Source organism: Artemia sp. Qi Xiang Cuo, chromosome 16, assembly GCF_049724085.1.
Source record: "Artemia sp. Qi Xiang Cuo chromosome 16, ASM4972408v1, whole genome shotgun sequence".
NCBI lineage: Eukaryota > Metazoa > Arthropoda > Branchiopoda > Anostraca > Artemiidae > Artemia > Artemia sp. Qi Xiang Cuo.
The window spans coordinates 21104094-21125902 of NC_142809.1; the positions used below are offsets into that span (position 1 = coordinate 21104094).

At 34.8% G+C, this 21809-nt stretch overlaps 1 protein-coding gene across 1 annotated transcript; it reads left to right on the forward strand.

The window, feature by feature from the left end:
* The first annotated feature begins 506 nt into the window (after positions 1-506).
* On the forward strand, positions 507-21254 carry LOC148942671 (UMP-CMP kinase-like). Its single transcript, XM_089102682.1, is given in 5 exon segments — positions 507-787; positions 5108-5211; positions 6458-6611; positions 18578-19115; positions 19117-21254. Coding segments are annotated over 5 exon segments (1008 nt in total). The 5' UTR covers positions 507-756; the 3' UTR covers positions 19298-21254.
* Positions 21255-21809: the final 555 nt, after the last annotated feature.

Genomic DNA, 21809 nt, shown 5'->3' on the forward strand with positions numbered 1-21809 from the left:
TATTACTTTAAATTTTTTTCCTATAGTTATTTAGGTTTCTTGTTTGTTTCTCCTTAAATGTCTTATATTGGCCTTTTTCAGCTCCAGTGAAGGCAACTGAAACTATGGAAGTTGATGCCAAGGCTGTTAAAAAACGTTTTGCGCGACATGGTTGAGATCTGTCTACACAAAATTCATCAGCACAATCGAGGAAGAAAATACATTGAAGGTTGTCTTTACTGCCCATTATACGCTCCCATCCTTCCACATGGTCCTTAGATTTTGGAAAATCATAAATCAAAAATTTATCCATAGCCTTGACTTGTTGTAGATATGTTATAAATTCTTCAATAAGACGGCTAGTTATTTCTGCAGGATAGTAATTCTTATTCTTAATATGTTTTTCAAGATCTGAAAACTGAACAGCCAGTGAACAGTTTGTGCTGCAACTGTTCAGTAGCTGATATACGAAAATACCCATACGTCTCTTCAATGCTGTCACATAGTCTACATTTGATATCGTTTTGACCATGTTCACCAAGCATAAAAATAATTTTTTGTTTGGTGGTGGTTCCCAAGGGACATTTCCTGACAATGCTTGTAAGTGATCAAAGTGCCCTGGAAGACAAGAAGTGAATCTCCTGCTATCAGAGGTCCTGGATTAGTTTATCTCACTTAACTCCAGAAGCATCCAACTAGGCTTGGGTACAGTAGAATCAGCCAAAGACTGTCAGAAGTAACTCATATCTGTTCTATTTTCAATTTCATGATAAGAAAATGGGAGGTGGATGCTCAAAGTCACCTAAAGGTGTGTTAGATTAATTGTTGACCTATTCATTTGTTTAATTAGACTGATATAGTTGTTGTTGTTTGCTGATGAAATAAGTAGAGAGTATGCTAAGTTAAAGATTGTGATTTTCTGCTTTAACCCAAATTTATTTAAGAGTTTGATTTTGTTCTTCAATATTCATCTCTTTCTTAGGTACTCAACATATCAAAACTATGCTGCAGAATTTGAAGTAAATTTACAATGAGTATTATCCTAGGAAGGCATTGGCCTAGAAAGAAAGAGTAGCCTAGTTAGCCCTCACAGAATAGTGGCCTGGCATAAGACTAGGGTTTTACCAATACGTAAAGAAACATTTTAGAAGACAGCTCTTGCTTCATAATAGCCTATGCAGAATAATCCCAGTTAACAAATTTCGGAGGGAGAGAACCTTTATCTTCACTTCTTTCACTGTTGTACAATTGTTTTGGTAAAATTTTAGTTTACCTATGTTTTGCTATTTTGGAAAGGAGTTAGTTTAGGAAAACAAAAATTTTAGTAATGAATCCAGGGCCGAAAATACTCTGGGAAGGTATTGCCAAGCATTACAACTTTTTGAAAATTTTGACAAAACAACATCTTATAGTAAATTTTTGGCAGTTCATATTATTGACTTGTGAAAAACATAAACATACCAATCAATGTCTTTTTTTATGTTCTTTCCAAATATAGGCCTACTAATCATTATTGTTAGAAATGAAATTTACCCTCACCCCTATATATACCAATTCAGGGTAGCCTATATATTTGCACATTAGTGGGGTGTGGTAAAGTTTAGGTAATTTTTTTGCAATTCATATTATTGACTTACAAATAAAGTAAACATACCACTTGATGCCTTTTTTATGCTCTCTTCAAATATAATAACCATTTTTGTCAGAAATGAATTATCTCCCATTTACATCAGAAATAAAAATTTACCCCCCCCTAATGTGCAAATATATAGGCCTACACTGAATTGGTATACATAGGTGTGGGGGTAAAATTCATTTCTGACAAAAATGATTATTGCCTTTGGAAAGAGCATAAAAAAAGGCATCAAGTGGTATTTTTACTTTATTTGTTTAGAATTTGATGGCTTATTCTAACAGAAATGAAAAGTTCTAGTGCCCTTTTTAAGTGACCAAATGAATTGGTAGGTAACTAGGCCCCCTCCCATGCCACTTTTTTCCCAAAATCATCTTATCAAAATTTTGAAATAGCTTTTTGTTGAGCATAGTTGAAAGGCCCAATAACTACATCTTTGGAGATAAAATGACCCCCTACAGCCCATGGGGAAAGTTTATAAAATTTGCCTATTGTTTTTTTTTGTTATTGGGAAGTATGCATACATTTTTTGGGTAGGGAGAAGAGGACCAATTTTCTTCTGGGAGAATTTTCAATGGAGAGGATAGTCTCCAGGATGTGAAATTTTCAGAGGAAATTTTACACTGGGTGAATTTGCCAGAATTCATATACAAAATTTCTTTATATGTCTTGCTTTCTCTTTACCATTTCAATTTTATGTGTGGAGATGTTAAGTCCAGGTAAATTTTTGCCAGGATTGAATTGTCCAGAGGATATTTCTATGGGAGGGCGATTTCTCTGTCAAGGGGGAGCCAGGTATCCTGATGTTATTTAAAAAACAATCAGAAAAAAAAAGTTTGTTCAACTGAAAGTAAGGACCTACACTACTTAAAAGGAACAGAAATTATTACATAAATGAGGGGGTTGCCATGATTAGTGAGGTGTTGAGGAGGGGGTCAACCCCTGTCATATATATAAGAATTTCTATTTGTTTTAAGTTTTAAATCTGGTCCTTACTTTCAGTTGAAAAAACTTTTTTTTTCTTTATTCAATGAAGCTTAGAGACAAACAATTTTCTAACGGCAATGGAAAAAGTATGTCAAGTAAAGTAAAAGTATATTAGAAATGAAAAAAGTAAGTAATTACACAAAATAATAGTCAACAGTGCATACAACTTGAAAACGGAAACATCCAACTTCCAAGACATCACGTGTGGACCTGCCCAAGGAAGCAATTTACGTCCCATATTATTTGTTATAGTCATCAACTGACTTATGAGGTAACAAAAACAGAGGTATAAATTTGCAGATGATAAGATAAGATAAGATTTATTGCTGAAAAATGGCTATCACAAGCCCAAAAGGGCCAAATTCGCACTTTAGCATCAAATACAGCGAAAAAAGAACAAAAACAAACAATCAAACAACAACAGAAAATTATAAAAGGGTCAATGTCAAATATGTAAAAACGTTAAAAATAAAGTACAAAGTAAACTCATAAAATTAGAAGGCCAATGTCAAGTCAGCAAAAATGCCCCCCCCCCCCCCAAAAAAAACTCGTAAAATTAACAAGGGGATAAAGTAAAATTAAAACAAAACATTAGTTAGTTGATCTTATGTTATCCTTTTTTTGCTATTGAATAACAGTAAAAAAAATTAATTAATCTAATTTAAAAATTAGAATAACAGTAAATAAAAAAATATCTAGAAATAGAAAATCACTAGATTGAGACGTTCATTAGTGCTGTCTTTTTTCAACCATGATTTGAGAAAATAAAAGGTCTAAAGTATTTCTGCTTTCACAAAAGTATTTTATTACAATGTCTTAATGTTGTTGTATGATTTTGTCATTTACACTCTAGGGCTTGGCGTCAGGAATTCTCCATTTAACTTACACTTTAGGCAACACCAGCTCATGTTGCAAAATCTTTGACGCTTTGGTTTGACTCTAGGGGGGGGGGGGGCATGAACGACTAATGCCAAACAAAATATTAAGCTTTTAGCTGAAAAACAATGGTAAAAAATAATATACAGATATGCTGCAGAAATGAAAATCATGAGAAGATCTGTTATGTATCACCAGAAACCGAATTTAATTTCTATTATTTAATGTTTCTTGTAGTCTTTAGACTTAACATTGTTAAGAAGCGAGAGAGATCTTCAAGACGTCTGTTTAAAAGAACAGTATGAATGAAAGCTACTTGTACCAGATTTTTTCTCCCACTTTTCAAATGAATAGTTAGGATATTAACAACTAGGCTGCTATTGCAGCTAAATTCAAATAAATAGTTGGTATTTGTGATGTATCTCTCGAGACTATGTTTTTTCTTTTCTCTTATAAGTTTCCTTTTTCTTTTTTTGGAGAGCCTTGTGAAGATCTTATGATTGATTTTCGAAGGAAAGAGCTTACCAGCATTTTTTTTATTATTATTATTTTGGCTACTGTCTACATTAATCTTTTCTTCTGTTTGTGAAATAATATATAACTGGTACAATAGCGATCAAGTATACGCTAACGTTTTTATTTTTTGTTGGCGGTTGAAACCATTTTAATATTTAATTAAGACGTAAATATTCTTATTGTTATATGCATAAATTATTTTCTTGAAAATTTCCGGAGATGGCAGGAAGTTTCTTTCATCAGAAATACTGATATTTATTCACCTTGTGAATAGTATTGACAGTGTGTGTTTGTATAAAATGTAGTTGCAAGACATTCACTGTCGCGCTATAACCTTGACGAGGATAGTACCACTTGGAGATCAGTTGAAAAATATCCCAATTTTCTATTGATTATCAGCAAAAAAATGTTACCAGGCCCTGTTATGATTAATTCTGCTCCTTGGCTGAAAGTAGGAAAAGGATCTATTTTTTCAACTTTACAGTTTCGAATACCAAGAGAGTACATCAAACTGTTTATTTGTAAGTTCAGAATGGTTCGTTTCAAAATGCTTAACCTATTGCAGCAATATCCAGCATTAAAAATAGTTGTTCCTGATCTGTAACTTATGGGGGAAATGTGAGGGATGTGTTCTATTAAATTTTTGGCATTTATTTTTCCAATCCTTATAAATCATTACTATTATCTAATCACTCTCAGTGCTTCGTTCAAAAAAAAATGAAAATGATTAAAATTTAGTTTTATGTTTACTTTATTTTTGTTACATTTTTACAAGTCGAACAAAATTTTTTTTGGGGGGGGGGGGGGGGGTTAAAGCAGAAAATGATTAATATAGAGGTTGCAGTCAAAGCAGATCTGGCATAAGGGAATCTGTGTTGAAAAGGGAAACAAGGGAATCTGTGCTGAAAAGGTGAATAAGGGAATCTATGCTGAACTAGAAGACTTTTGTCGACAGGCTTTCAAGTTTTGCGGTCATGTGTGCAGGTTTTCATGTGGGACTCCTTTAAAAACGTCTGCTCTCTTAAGGTCTATTTTTATTACTTTAAATTTTTTTCCTATAATTATTTACGTTTCTTGTTTGTTTCTCCTTAAATGTCTTATATTTGCCTTTTTCAGCTCCAGTGAAGGCAACTGAAACTATGGAAGTTGACGCCAAGGCTGTTAAAAAAGAAGAGAATGATACCCTTGCAGCAATGATGCAGGATCCCGAGTTTATCCAGGTATTAAGTCCTTCAAAAACACAAAATGTCTAGTTTGCTCTCCCAATAGAACCTTATCTGAAGGTTATATTTCATGTCTTCAAAGAGTGGTCAAGAGCTAGACAGTAATATTCATACCAAGCTTTCTGTTTTAATGAAATGACAATCCATGCTTATTTTGTCAAATTTGTTTTACAAAAAGATTCAAATTTGAGGCTACAAATCTATTTTTTCATTAAAATATACAAAAAGAACACATTTTATGCAACAACTATTGAAAATTGTGGGGGAAATCGTAAAATTTTGATTTTGGGAGAAAGACACAGGTCTGACAAAAAGTGAAAATGGACAATTGTAAGTTGCTATTGTTGAATTGGCCTGCTTCTGAATATTTATTTTACCTATTTTAGTTCTATCTATCTAGTATGATGTAACTAACCTATAATACCTACCTACCTACTACCTCTTATTTTAGTTCAGTAGTCACGGGAAGGCTTTTGCGGTTCATAGTCAACTTTGGCAATTTGACAATTAAAATTCTATTTAGGCATCGTTTCTTGTATATAATTGAAAAAAAAAACAAGTTGTTTTAACTAAAAGTAAGGAAGAACATTAAAACTTAAAACGAACCTGAAATCAGTCTATATATGAAGGCTAAAGTTTTAAAGTTTAAAAAAAAATACTTCGAATTCAAATCCAACAGGCCTTGTGTTTGAGCAATCTTTCTTAAACAATTGTGGCAAAAAGTCAAACTTTAGCGTAAAGAGTCAGGGTTGATGAAGGGGTAGCCCCCCTCATATACGGAATTGTTTCTGTTCGTTTTAGGTTTAACGATTGCTCCTTACTTTCAGTAAAAAAAAGATTTTTATTTAACTTCTGATCGTTTTTTAATCTTGCCAGGAAATCCCCTTCCCCTGCCCATGTGTAAAATTTTCCCCCAAATATGACCGTACATTTCCAATAGCAAATACTATATGTTAGCAGTGAACAAATCGCGTAACTTTGCGCCCCTATCCCCAGATACTATGGGAGTTATGTCATCCCCAAAGATATAGTTATTAATTTTTTCAACAACGCTGAATCAAATGGCTATCTTAAGATTTGATGCCGAATTATATTACTTTTAATCTAAATTTATTCTGGGAACTTGCTTTAAAAATTTTTTTTTGATCCCTCCTACGCTATATATGGGTTATATTTTTGAGTCTCTGAAAAGGTTCAATACGTTTCAAAATATTATTTCTCCTATAAATTATTCGTTTTACAGCTGCTTTCTCAGCGTAAAGGATCAGGGATCAAAGACACAATTAGTTTCGATGTCCACTCAATTACAGAACTTCAAGATAAGATGAAACTCCCTCCTACTGATGATTCCTCAAAATACAGTTATCAAGTCAAGAACAATGATGCTGGTGTCTATGGTAACCTTTTCTAGTCTCTCTTTCCCTCCTTGTCCCCTCTCTTTTTTTCTTCCGTATTTTGTTTCTTCCTTTCTTTATTTTATTTATTTGTTATAATTTCTAGACTTTATTATGATGCAATACAATAGCCAGAGCTTTACTTCTAGCATTTTTTTTTTTTTTTTTTTACATGAAATTTTAAGCAAACTCTTATAAATGAACTAGTTATTGTTAAATTTAAGTAAAAAACATTTTTTTAACTCTCGCGTTCAAAAAGAAGAACTGTTTCGGTGACGTGCAGAAGATAAGAGTTAGAAATAGAATTGCATATAAAGTGATTTAAAAATTTCTCTTTTTTGCCAAAATTTTCCTTTTTAAGTATCAACTTTAAATTTTGCAATTTCGATGCCCCTCTCCTTTGCCTGAAAGGAATGACTTCATATGTCTTTTTTTGTATTGAGTTAAAAAAAAAAAAAACTTCATTAGAAACTCTTTGAAAAAAAAGTAAAGAGCAATGTCTTAACCTGAACTTAGCAGAAATTGATAGCACAATAACTCAAACTTAAAATAAGCAGAAATTGATATCAAAGAAGAAATTAAACCTAAAACCAACAGAAGTTAAAATGTGTAATTCAGTCAAGCTTAAAACGATCAGAAATTACTATGAAAAAATAAACAAAACCTAATATAAACAGATAGTATCACAAATAAGAGTAAGGCTGTCGCCTCCTCCAACGCTCTAAAAGCTAGAGTTTTTCTCGTATTGAAAAGGAAACGAGCAAGTAATATCCTAAAACTATATACATTTCTGACTTTCAGTTTAGTTTTACTATTCTGAACGACATTCTTAATCATAATTTTCCCTTTTGGTTCCATTTGTTTCAAAAATACAGACAAATGATGCCGAAACATATATTTTAAAATCCCAGTGGGTAATTTTTGAAGCCATCTGTTTAGTTGGTTAAGAAATCTTTAGAATTGGTTCATCCAATTTTTGAATCAGCTCTATAATTTTAAGTCGTATTGACTATTCATTTTAATTCCTGTTTGTTTCACGTATTTTTTATTCAACTATATTTATAATAGTTATTTTCCTTTGAAGGAAAGGAAGAAGTAAATATTACTTATTATATTATTTTATTCTTACTCGTTTTAGGTTTGGCTTTTCTCTGAAACGCTTTTTTCGTGAACCTTTATAAAAATGTCTTTTAATTGACATAGTTTTATTTTATGTTAATTTCAGGATTGTTTGGTTGTTTTTAAGTTTTGTTTAGGTTTTTTAAACTTTCCTGCTTAACAACGAGTAATTTTATTTAAATTTAAATTTGCAGAGGATTAGGTGCAGATGGTCTGAATCACTTTGCAGCTGAGTAGGGAGCAAGCTCGTTTTGCGTCGAGTCAGGACTAAGTCAGTGATTGACTAATTTTTGCTTGGATTGCCTCGTTTTCACACCGTGGTAGCAAAATTTCGCACCCTGGATTGTTTTTACACTGAATCAGAACTTGCTCTATTTTGCGCCTATTCTGAACTTAGCTTCTTTTTGCACCGAATCAATCTCCATCCATGTTGAAAAATTCTGCGTTTTGGACTTACCTCATTTCTGCATCGAGTCAGTTTGTAGCGTGGACTTAGTTTATTTTGGCACCAAGTCAAGAGTTGTCTTGTTTTGCTCCAAATTTTGACCGGCCAAATTTCTGCCCTCCAATCATGGCAGTTTTTCTGGTTTAAGAAAGTTGCAAACGTCTGCCTTTCTACTAAGAAGTTAGTGGTGGAGAGAAGGGGGCTTAGGGTGGAAAAGGTAAAGACCTCTGGGCCCAATCTCCACATCAGATAGTACACCGGGCTCTCACCAAACCATATTTTTAAAGAATGTCAGACTTTCTGCCAATTAAAAAGAAAATGGTCAGACATTTTGAGAGAAGTCAGAAAAAGTCAGATTTTTCTCTTTTTAGGCAAAGAAACTACTTGAAATAGATCAGAAACCTCTGTGTTTCTTCTAACAAAAGTTGCACGATATTGTTTCCTATCTTTTCTTGTTCCTATTCATTAGCAAGGTTGACTATCTTTTTTCTTCTTTCTTTTTTTTTCGCTTCGTTACTTCTGGCTAATGAAATTTTTCATTGTTTCATGACAAGACGGTTGCTGTTTTAATAATCCGGATTAATTACTCTTCAGTGGATGACCGTCTAGAGTAAAGGACTATGACAAATGGCAGACAGACTTGGGCTTTGCTCAGGGCCGATTCTGTCCTCCCTTGTACCCAGGGCAAAATTTTGATTATCGCCCCCTCCCCTGTCTACCGGGACACTCGAGAACGAGACAAGAAACGGGGACTAAGTAAAGAGGAGGACACTCCCCCACAACCCTCAGGGCAAGGGTTTTAAGTTATGCCCTGGGGGCATATAAGAACGATGTTGGAGCAGTGTATTATTTATTAATTTTTTCCTTTAGAGCAGGGCACTTCGTGTCGAAGAAGTTGTCGTAGAAACTTCGAAAAAGCGCTCATTCAATTGGATAATTTGAGTGGCTTGTGCCGTTTTTAATAGCGAAAGTGATTGGAAGGCGACTAACGCCCCTTCCACGCCCACCATTTCCCGAAACACATCAAATCAAAATTTTGAGATAGCCATTTTGTTCAGCGTAGTTTATTTCCAGATAGAAATTCTGTTTTTGAGGACAGTCCCCCCCCGCCCTTAGAACAAGGGTTGTAAGTTATGCCATGGGGGCATGTAAGGTTTTTTTATAGAAGGCGTTGTCGTAGAAACTTCAAAAAAGGCTCATTCGATTGAAAATTCAAAGGGCTAGTGCCCTTTTTAATAGTCGAAAGTGATTAGAGGGCAACTAACCCGCCTCTCACACCTTTTCTCCAAACACATGTAATCAAAACTTTGAGATAGGCATTTTATTCAACGTAGTTTTAAGTTCTGGAAATTAGTTCTTTGAGTATGACAACCCCCCCCCCCCACATCCCTCAGGAAAAGGGTTGTAAAGTATGCCCAGGGGGCATATAAGGTTTTTATATAACGCGTTGTCGTAGAAACTTCAAAAAGGGCTCACTTGATTGGAAATTGAAATGGCTAGTGCCGTTTTTAATAGTCGAAAGCGATTGGAAAACAACTAACACCCCATCCACGCCCACCAAGTCCCCAAACACATCCAATAACGATTTTGAGATAGCCATTTTGTTCCACGCAGTTTAAATTTCAGGTAATTATACCTTTGAGCTGGACAGTCCCCCCACAGTCTTCAGGGCAAGGGTTATAAGTTATGCCCTGGAGGCTTATATATTTTTGTTGAAGTCTCTATCGTAGAAACTTGCAAAAGGGCTTAATCGATTGGAAATTCAACGGGCTAGTGCCCTTTTTAATAGTCGAAAGTGATTTGAGGGCGACTAACCCCCCTCTCACGCCTATCTTTTCTCCAAACACATCCAATCAATATTTTAGATAGCCATTTTATTCAACGCAGTTGGAAGTTTTAGAAATTAGGTCTTTAAGGAAGACAACCCGCCCTCCCCACAGCCCTCAGGGTAAGGGCTGTAAGTTATGCCCTGGGGGCATATAGGGTTTTTATTGAAAGCGTAGAAACTTCAAATTGCTCATTCAATTGGAAATTGAAAGGGCTAGTTCCTTTTTCAATAGCTGAAAGTGATTGGAGAGCGACTAACGCCCCTCTCACGCCTACCATTTTCCCAAACACATCTAATCATATTTTGAGATATCCATATTGTTCAACGTAGTTGAAAGTTCTTGAAAGTAAGTCTTTTAGGATGATAACCCCCTCAGAGCCCTCAGTGCAAGGGTTGTAAGTTATGCCCTGGGGGCATATAAAGTTTATATAGGAAGTTGTTATAGAAATTTCAAAAAGTGAGTGGAGAGTAATTAACCCCCCTCTTACGCCCACCATTTCCCCAAAAACATTCAATCAAAGTTTAGAGATAGCCATTGTGTTCAACGTAGTTGAAAGTTCTGGAAATTATGTATTTAAGGATGACAAACCTCCCAGAGCCCCAAGGGCAAAGGATGTAAGTTCTGCCCTGGTGCATCTAAGGTTTTTATAGATTAAATAAAAAAAACAAGTTTTTTAAACTGAAAGTAAGGAGCGACGTTAAAACTTAAAACGAACAGAAATTATTCCGTATATGAAAGGGGCTGTCCCCTCCTCAACGCCTCGCTCTTTACGCTAAAGTTTTTTATTGTTTTAAAAAATAAAGTTGTGAGACAGAGTCAAACTTTAGCGTAAAGAGCGAGGCGTTGAGGAGGGGACAGCCCCTTTCATATACGGAATAATTTCTGTTCGTTTTAAGTTTTAATGTCGCTCCTTACTTTCAGTTTAAAAAACTTGTTTTTTTTATTTAATTTCTGATCGTTTTTTAGTTAATGCAGCTTTTATTTGCATAAAAATTTTACTTTTCTTTTGCTAAATGGATGTCTTTACAAATTAACTTACGTAACTAACTTCTATATTCCTATATTTTTCTTCTGGCAAAAAATACAAAGTTGCAGATTTTTGCAGATATGATCTTGATACCTATGTTATAGGGTTTTTTGATACGCTGAATCTGATGGTTTGATTTTCATTAAAATTCTTTAACTTGTAGGGAACTTTTCCCCCCACTTTAAAAAATCGAGTAAATGTTCTTAGGCTGGGCGCCTTTGATGAATAACACTAAACTCAATAAAATTTAAATATTTTGGACAAGCATTGCAAACACATTCTTTTTATATATTTATTGACATCAAAATTCCGTTTTTAAAAGTTTCGATTACTATTGAGCCGTATCGCTTGTTTTCTTATTGTTTTTTTTATTACGTATATGTTATTACGTATATGAAGGGGTTCTCCCCTTAGTCAATACCACGCTCTTTACGTTAAAAGTTAAAAATAATTTTTATTAACAAAACCCTGAATCACAAAGGCCGTTTAATTAGAATAGATAGCTCTTTTGAAAGCACTAAAAAAAAAAACTGTAGCGTAAAGAGCGAGGTATTGACTTGGGGGAGAACCCCCTTAAATACGTTATAATTTCTGTTCGTTTTAAGTTATAATAGTCCTTCTTACATTTCAGTTTAAAAAACTTGTTTTTATTATTTAATTTCTGCTCGTTTTTTAAATAGTGCGTGGAAATCCGGTACCCCCGTCCGCGACGTGTCTCTTCCCACCAAAACATATCCTCTCAGGCCCTCGTATCCCGAGTAACCCCCTCCTCTAGCCCCCCCCCTCCAGAAAAAATCCTTACTGAATATGGTTTTATACTTCCCAATAACAAAAAAATAATGCTTGCAAGTCCGGCGCCCCCTTCATGGCAATTTCCCTTCCCCCATGAAAACTTCCTTCATGAACAGATCCTACAACATAACCACCGACCCACCCATCCCACCCACACCCAGAAAAAAAACCTCCTGAAAACTTCTGTATACTTCCCAATAACCAATACTATATGTTAACATTGGGTAAAGTTCATAACTTTTAGCCCTCCCTCTGGGAACTTCGGGGGATTAAGTCATCCTAAAGGACATATTTATCATATTTTCGACCATACTGAAGAAAATGGCTATCTCTAAATTTTGATCAGGTGAATTTGGGAAAAAATGAGCGTGGGAGGGGGCCTAGCTGCCCTCCATTTTTTTTTTGGTCACTTAAACAGGGCTCTAGAGCTTTTAATTTCCATTTCAATGAGTCCTCTAACGATATTCTAGGACCACTGGGTCGATATGATCACTCATGGGGAAAAAAAACAACAAATAAACACACATCTGTGATCTTTCTTCTGGCAAAAAAATGGGAAATTCCACATTTTTGTAGATAGGAGCTTGAAAACTCTACAGTAGGGTTCTCTGATACGCTGAATATGATGGTGTGATTTTCATTAAGGTTCTATAACTTTAGGGGGTCTTTCCCCCTTTTTTTGAAAATCAGCCAAATTTTTTCAGGCGCGTAACTTTTGATGGGTAGCACTAAACTTGATGAAAGTTATATATTTGAAATCAGCATTGAAATCTGATTCTTTTGATATATCTATTGGTATCAAAAACCCGTTTTCTAGAGTTTCGGTTACCATTGAGTCGGGTCGCTCCTTACTTACAGTTCGTTACCACGAACTGTTTGATAGAGTTGTTGTAAAACTTCAAAAGGGGCTCATTCAATTCGAAATTGAGAGGGCTAGTACCCTTTGTAATAGTCGAAAGTGATTGGAGGGTAACTAACCCCCCCTCTCATGCCCACCACTCCTCCAAATACATCCAATCAAAATTTTAAGATACCCATTTTGTTCAACTTAGTAGAAAGTTCTGGAAATTAGGTCTTTGAGAATGACACCCTCCCCCAGCACTCTGGGCAAGGGTTGTAAGTTATGCCCTGGGGACATATAAGATTTCTATTGAAAGTTCTATCGTAGAAACTTCAAAAGGGCTCATTTGATTGGAAATTGACAGGGTTAGGGCCATTTTTAATAGTTGAAAGTGATTGGAGAGTGACTACCGCCCCTCTCACGCCCACCATTACCCCAAACACATCCAATCAAAATTTTGAGATAGCCATTTTGTTTAACGTAGTTGAAAATTCTGGAAATTTGGTCTTAGAGGATGATAACCACCCTAACAGACTTTAGGGTAAGGATTGTAATTTATGCCCTGGGGGCATATAAGGCGTTTATAGAAAGCGTTGTCGTTTCCAAAAGGGCTCATTCGATTGGAATTTAAAAGGCCTTGTCCCCTTTTAAATAGTCGAAAGTTATTGGAAGGCTTGATATTTTTATAGTAAAGATCGGCGTTGGTATAATTTATTATTTTTTTTGTTGTTTTTGTTGTTCTTTAGACCAGGGCACTTCGTATCGAAGGAGTTGTCTTGGGAACTTCGGAAAGGGCTCATTCGATTGAAAATAGAAAGGGCTGATGCCCTTTTAATAGTCGAAAGTGATTGGAGGGCAACTAATCCCCCTTCCACCCGCACCCTCCCACGCCCACCCTACCATTTGCCCGTTATGTTTAAAAACTAAATGTTGCCTTAAGATTAAATCAAAATGCACTGTGATAATGCTAATTCCCAATAAGGCATCTCAGCTGTATTCCAAGAACGTCTGAGGGTATTATGTTCAAACATTCGGGGCTACCTCTGCTCTTGAAATTTAACCAAATCAAAATAGCGTAAGTGTATCGAAGCTATCAAAGAAAGTAAACAGATTTTTTTGCGAATGGCATCAAGTTTTCTTTTTCAGATCAACAAGAGGAGGCATGAAACTAAATTAAACAGTACTATTTGTGTCCAGATTTTTAAAAGGGTGTATGTTGTTAAAAATTGCTGAAAATATTTCTCCAGCATACAAATAGCAGGCCAAATATAAAGTCTTAAAAAACGAAGAGATTAAAAATATTATTTTCTTTTTCCCTGAAAAGACTTTGTCAATACAAAACGAAGAGAAATTAATTAAAAAAACTTTTTCCACAAAATAAGTTTTTCAAAGGAAAGTAAAGAACTCCATTAAACAAAAAATGAGCAAAAATAAAATCAAATAATCTACCAAGCGTGAAAATACCACAGATCAGCATCGATAAATAAATGAAACCCAAAACGAACAGAAATTCAATAATTAACCGAGTCAAACTCAAAACGAGCAGAATTTAACATAAGTTGGGCGCAAAACCCCTATGCCTTCCCAAGGCCAGAACAAAATTTGCGCTTTACTGAAAAAATACAAATGAATGTGCATTGTCAGTTTAATATACATATGCTGAAATTTAGTCATCAAAATGTTAATGTTATTTGATTTATTAAAGTTATATGGCTGATAATGAACTAGGGTATTGTTGGAATATGCTGCCGTGATTGGATGGACTGTAGTAAGATATGACTGCTAATATCATGCATGGAGGAGGGGGATCAATCCTCCTGGACATTTAAAGGGCCGAGTGGGGTACAAGAAAAGATGACTTGAGGAGCAATCCAAGGTGGGAAAAAGAAATTATCTCACTAGCACCAGTTATGAACATGACGTGCCACTAGCCGCTGATTGCTGGTAATTGGTGGATGGCTCTTCTTCCCTTTTGAGGGACCATTGTTGCCTGTTCTAGCCGATCTGAAGCTGGTGGGTGGGGCTCTCGGGATGGGGAAAACCTTGGCACTGTCATGGAAGGCTCTTCTACAAAAAAAGAAAGAGATTGGCAACCCCTATTTCAAAATAACCTTGCCTAGGGGGGGGGCACCAATAGCCCTGTGGCTTTTGTTGCTAAATTTCTTTTCTTTTAGAGTGTGGAGGTAATGGGCCTTTGTGGCCTGGACCTCTGCTCGGTTGTTTGAGTCCACTCATAATATAATAAGAGTAAGATAATTTCTTAAACCATGATAATTTCTTAATCCACATTGGCCTGACATAACATAAAGAAAGAAAAACGAGAAAAAATGAGGTTTTTAAAGGCCACATGAAAATACTGAAAAAACACAACATTTGGTTTTTTCTTTGTTTTTTGGTTCTTTTCACATTGACTTTCCGCTTTTGTTTTTTTGTTGTTTTTTTCTTCGGCACTTTTATTGGATATATTATTTCGTTACACACTGAAGCAGAGGGACATCTGTTTTCTCGAAATATAAGCTTTGTTGTGTTTTTTCAGTATTTTCATTTGGCCTTTAAAAACCCCATTTTCTCGTTTTTCTTTCTTTATGTTCTTAAACCATATTGGCCTCCCATAATATAAAGAAGAAAAACTGATCAATAATGGGGTTTTTAAGGCCAAATGAAATTATTGCAACACACAAAGCGAGTATTTAGAAAGGACAACCACCTCTCTTCTTCAGCGCGAACAAAAAATACATTTAAGGAAAATGCCAAAAAAGACAAAGAAAAAACCAATAGCAAACGCGGAAAGTCAATGTGAAAAAACAAAATTAAAAGATGAACAAAATTCAATAAAAGCCAAAATTAAAAGAATTAAGACCAAATACCTAACAACCATAAAGCGAGTATTATAAATCTATATTATATATATTTATATAAATATTATAATTCTATATTAGTATTATATATTTATAAATCTCAACAGCCTTTGTAGTGCTGGGTAATTTCACACGACAAAGGCATTATCCAGCACTAAAGATACGCCTAGCTTTGAACAGAGATACCGGTAATTTAAGAATAAATGATTCATATTTCCGCTTTCTTAAAAGAGAAGCCAATACCTTAGTTATCCCTGAAATAAACCTTGAACCACCTTCACATTCACATAATCAAACGCGTCATCAACCACTTAGATCTCAAAGGGTATCTGCAAGGAATGCAGTTATTAAAATCCAAAATCAATTGACATAGATCTTCGACTTCTTTAATTGCTGGCTCGTTTGTTTTGAGTGAATGAATTTTTTCTTTTGTTTGCCAGTTGTTCGCTAGTATCCGTCGATAGCAGTTCAAATTTTTGGGGTTTTGTACAAATCACGGATATTGATGAATGACTCGCCTTATGATTGTTATGTATTTTGTAATAATTATTTTAATTTTGGCTTTTATTCATTTTTTAATTTTGATTTTTTTTTCATTGGTTTTGTTTTTTCACATTGACTTTCCGCGTTTGCTATTGGTTTTTTCTTTGTCTTTTTTGGCATTTTCCTTAAATATTTTTTTGTTCGCGCTGAAGAAGAGAGGTGGTTGTCCTTTCTAAATACTCGCTTTGTTTGTTCAGTATTTACGTTTTGCCTTAAAAAACCCGTTTTCGATCATTTTTTCTTTATACTAATAAGAGTATTGAAATAAAACAAAAGGCTAAAAGGCAAAACATCCTCGTCCTTTTTTTCCCGAGATAATGAAATCTCGTGAAATAATTTAACTAGGCTTTCGAATTCTACTTTTGCAGTACACGACCCAAATTCTGAAAAGAAAAAACAAGTTACCTTTGAAGTTTAGCTACAGCTTACACACTGGAATATACTGAACAAATATAAAATCCAATGACATTTTATTAATTATTAGATTTAATACAGTGGGACTGAATTAGTTAAGACCAATGAGTCTTCAGGTATTATTCTTCCTTTTTTTCCTGTCACTTTGTATAGAATGAATGCTCGTAGAATCTTGCGAGGACACTCATTCTATTGGAAATTAAATAGATTAGTTCCTTTTTAAGGTCAAAAGTGAGAGCAATCGATTCTTTCACGTGCGTTTTCTACCCCCTCCTCTGGAACCCCATAGCCCCCTCCCCACCATCGGATGTAAATTTCCAAATAGCCATTCACTCAGAATGGTAAAAAGTTCCAAGAAATATGCGTCTAGTGAAAGCCTAGTGAATGTGTCTAGTGAATGACCAAAGGAGCAGCTGGGAGAGAGCCCCTAGTAGCTTCTAGCTTATCTTGAGAGACTGTAGCTTATCCAATGCTATGAAAGAGTTTGCTTGCATCTTTTTGTTTATTTGCAAAATAATAATAAAAAAATAAAACACTCGAACGAGAAAAAACGCAAATTATGAAAAAAAGTTCTTTAGCAATGCTTGCGAAAACCACTGCTTATACTTTGGTTATCTTTGACAGCATATATCTGAATTGGGAAATCTAGCCAAGATTTCTTTGTAAAGCTTCCTATCCTTTGGTATTTGCTCGCTCCTGTTCAAGCTTTTTTTTTAGCCAGGCTGAAACATAGCTGTTCATTGTCGATTCTGAAGCAAAAGTGCTCCAGAATAATTCCAGTTCGTGTTCTAGGTCGATTAGTTATTTTACTGGCAGGAAAATGATCCTTGTCTAAATTTAAAATCCTCAACTGATCGTGGATACTGTCTGTAGAAAATTAAAAGGGTATAAATATGGCGATTTTTGAGAGATCATTTACATTTTTTTGAGTTTTCTGTTCTCTGACTTGAAGCAATGACACTATTTTAACAGCGATCCCTAATCCGAAAGTAATTTCCTTAAAATATGCTTTTACGTGGCAACATAAGCATCTTGTGCATTTGACCCAAAGTGTATCACGTCTACTTTGCTCGAATCTTTCAAAACGTCAAATACCCCGTCACAAGCTTACACATTCCAAAAGGCAGGTAGGAGTCGCTTTCATTAAAACGCTCGCTTCAATAGCAGTCTTTCTTTTCACGTCGACTAGAACTTCTCGCTTCATGTATTTTCCCATCACAACTAGTATAGGGCAATAGATTTCGTTAAACATTAATTTGCCCAAATGTCTTTTCAGCCCAAAATGCACAAGTGAAACTTATGAACTTTGTTATATGAGACGACGAACAGAAAAAAAAAGTTTTCCCAGCAAATCTTTCCGCAAATCCCATTCTTTTTTATGTCCCATTGCGAGTGTCCCATTTATTTTGTAGCCATCCGACTTCATCATGGATTGCCAATGAAAAGGGACGTCCTTCAAAAAGTGTTTCTGGAGTGTTTTGAGCTGATTAAAAGCCTAGCATCAACTTGGATAATCTGCTCAGATTCATAATACTTTAGAAATCCATTTAGCCAAGCAAGAGGCGGTTTTAGGGAAGAGACAGAGGGAGCACTTACCCCGGGTGCATAAATTTTAGGGGGAGCAAACTTTCAAGTAAATGATCTAACGGTTATAATCATTTTCTAATTTTTGAAATTTTATTTTGTTTTAAAATGAAGCACAGGGCGCAGTTAATAAATGATAATAAATAATAAAGTATTAACTGATTAATAAAATAAAAATGAATTTAAAAAAAATTATGCTTAAAGTACTTGAATTAAAATAATCAATAATAATTAAATAATTAAAATTACAAATTAAAAAAAAAGTAATTAAAAATCAAATTATTAATAAATCAATAAAGAAAAAGTATTTGTGTCAATAAATGAAAATTTTGTTAGAATTTGGCCTGAGGTGGGAAAGAATAAATTACAACACGTAAAACAGAAAAATTATCAACGTGAGATTGGAAATATATAAATAAGTAATCGGTGCTCAAACTATTACAACATTTTCATTTATAGAATATCGAGCTTTCCAACTTTTGCTTAACACTACATCCTTATTTCAATTTTGTTCTAGAAGCTGAAGTGCCTCAACCAGAAAATAAAGAACAACCTGAGTCTACAGTGGAGGTACCAGGAGCAGAAGAAGTAAAAGATGATAAGTCTGCTGATCCAAATAATTTTACAGGCACAAGCATTGTCAGGAAATGTCCCTTGGGAACCACCACCAAACCAAAAATTATTTTTATGCTTGGTGAACATGGTCAAAACGATATCAAACGTAGACTATGTGACAGCATTGAAGAGACGTATGGGTATTTTCGTATCTCAGCTACTGAACAGTTGCGGCACGAACTGTTCACTGGCCGTTCACAGTTTTTAGATCTTGAAAAAAATATTAAGAATAAGAATTACTATCCTGCAGAAATAACTAGCCGTCTTATTGAAGAATTTATAACATACCTACAACGCGTCAAGGCTATGGATAAATTTTTGATTTATGATTTTCCAAAATCTAAGGACCATGTGGAAGGATGGGAGCGTATAATGGGCAGTAAAGTCAACCTTCAATTTATTTTCTTCCTCGACTGTGCTGATGAGATTTGCGTAGACAGATCTCGACCATGTCGCGCAAAACGTGTGCGAGAGGGTCTCTAAATACCGAAAACAAATTGAACCAGTTATAACACATTACGAATCTCTAGGATTAGTTAGAAAAATAGATACTGCCAAACCAGAAGAAGAGGTTTTTGAACAAGTTAAAGTCATCGTAAACACTGCACTCAACACTGCCTAGAAATTCTATTTAAGAATCAACAAACTTGTCTGTCTTTGCCAAAGTTTTTATTTTATGTTTGAATTTTTGATATTTGACTTTATGGCCAAATTAAATGTTTTAAATATAAAAAAAAACGCTTCCTTCGCTTATTGGTATCTGCTTCTTATGATATGTACAGTGAATAATGGACTTGTTTTTTCGCCGGTTTTAAATTTTTTGCAAATTAACCGTGATAATGGAGAAAACGAAATAATGAAATTTGGAAAGGAGTTTTTTTTGGACTTGCCGAGTGTAATCGAAGCTAAAAAAAACTCCTCTACGATGTGGCTGTACCTGCGACTGCGCTTCCGAGAAGACAGGGGCCGAAGGCTTTGGAAAGCCATCTGAAGGATATGTTAAGTATATTCGTAACTATCATAGATGTATCAGAGATAAGAACTACAGTCATATCTATTCAAAGGAGATAGTTGGGGAACGGCCGTGGAAAAGACGATTCAAATCTTTAGTGCTAAGACAAGAAAATATGATTTTATAAGCTATTCTACGAATTAGTCATCTTTGAGGGGGAACTTTCTAAGCCCCCTCTTGTACTTTAACCTATACTTGGAATGCAATGAATGCAGACTTGGGGTTAATCACTGTCGTTAAATTAATATAAAAAAAAAACATTGATATAGCCAGGAGATACGTTACACAGCCCATCTCAGCGCACTAAAAAAATAATTCAAGCTTTATAGTCAATTGTTGCAGCAAAAACGTTTCTAATACGAACTTGATTTGATAAAATTTGGCTACCTTAAGGCTTAAAATTTCTATCGATATCATAAAACAGATAAATGTTCTTGGAATCGAAACATCAAGGTACAATTGGGATAAGAAGTTGGATCGGAAAAAAATTTTTGGCATCGTCCCAAAACTGATCGTAATATATGCTATGTTAATGGACTAATTGGAACCAACAAACAGCTGATGAAATAATAATAAAAAAAAAAACGGCTTGTTGCTATTCAATTTCAATGCACCAATCTTCTGGTGGTAAGATGTAAATGCTGGTATTCGCTCTTGCTCACATTATAAGCAGGCCTATATATGATCAGTAGCGAAAAGTTTGTTTAAAAATGATACACATCATAGCACACTGACTGGGAAGCTCCCAGTGCGCCACAGCAATACTTTCAGTTGCTTCTTAGCATTTAGTCAAATCACAGCAAATATAATGCGCTAAACATTTGTCATTGCGCATGGGCAAAGAGGTGGAGTCATGAAGAGAGGTCTAGACTGGTATGCGTAAAAAATTCCTAGCATTCAGTCAGATCATAGCATATATAATGCGCTAAAAATTTGTCATTGCGCATGCTTGAAGAGGCGGAGTTCTGAAGAGAGGTCTAGACTGATATGTGTCAAAAAAACTTTAATGGAGAGTATAGAACTTTTCGCTAATGTTCATATACTCTTATACTGTTCTTGTGCTCCAGTGTCAAGACTGCATTTAAGAACAGACTTCGTCTTGGTCTGTCAAGACAGAATTTTCGAGTATAGTTTTTTCCAGAATATATCCTTCTGAATGTACTAAGTTAACACTTAACATAAAGCTTCGATACTAAAGCCGGAAGCAATACAAAAAAGAGATTTGGTCAGATTGGCTCCAAATTAGCATCTAAGAAACATTAAAAGTCAATTTTCTTCAGGTGTATGGTCCCTAGGATATATGCAATTTGCGATGGCACGAGCTATAGCTTGAGCTGTAGCTTGTGCTGTCATTGGATTCAAGGGTTTTAGATCGACCACTTCACCAAGCTTGGATTACGATATTGCTGCAACTTTTTTAAGAAAATAATCCAAACTTGCTGAGAAAATTCAAAGCTAAAAAAAAAAACTATTGGAAAATGCAACTTGATAGGCGGATAAAGCTCAGTGTCACCTATCAAATCAAAGAAAAATTGTCATCTTAAGTCAAAACATTAAAACCATAGAACTGAAGAAAAACAATAATATATATATATATATATATATATATATATATATATATATATATATATATAATATATGTATATATATATATACATAAGGATGATCAAGTGATCGAGATGATATATAAGATGATCGTGTGAATAAGGATGATCAAAAAGTAGAATTTTATTATAAAGTTGAAAAAGTAAAAGAGAGCGAAAATTTTAAATATTTGGGAGTAACACTTTCAGCAAATGGAGGATGGAAAGACCATGTAAAAGAGATGATTAAGAGAGAGAAAGCAGTTTCAGCTACCATTTTACGGAATTCAAGGCTTTCAAGTGTAAAAGATCTAAAAATGCATAAATATATTTTTAATTCTAAAGTTTTGCCTACTATCCATTACGGAGCTGAACTCTGGGGGCATGACCCGGCACCACAATTGGAATCAATTCAGCTGCAACACTTTAAGAGACTAATTGGTCTTCACGTAACGACCCACAATCAGGCAATAAAAGGTGACCTAGGTATATTTTCGCTGAGAATGAGTAGATTAGCACTGATGATCCGGTACTGGCTA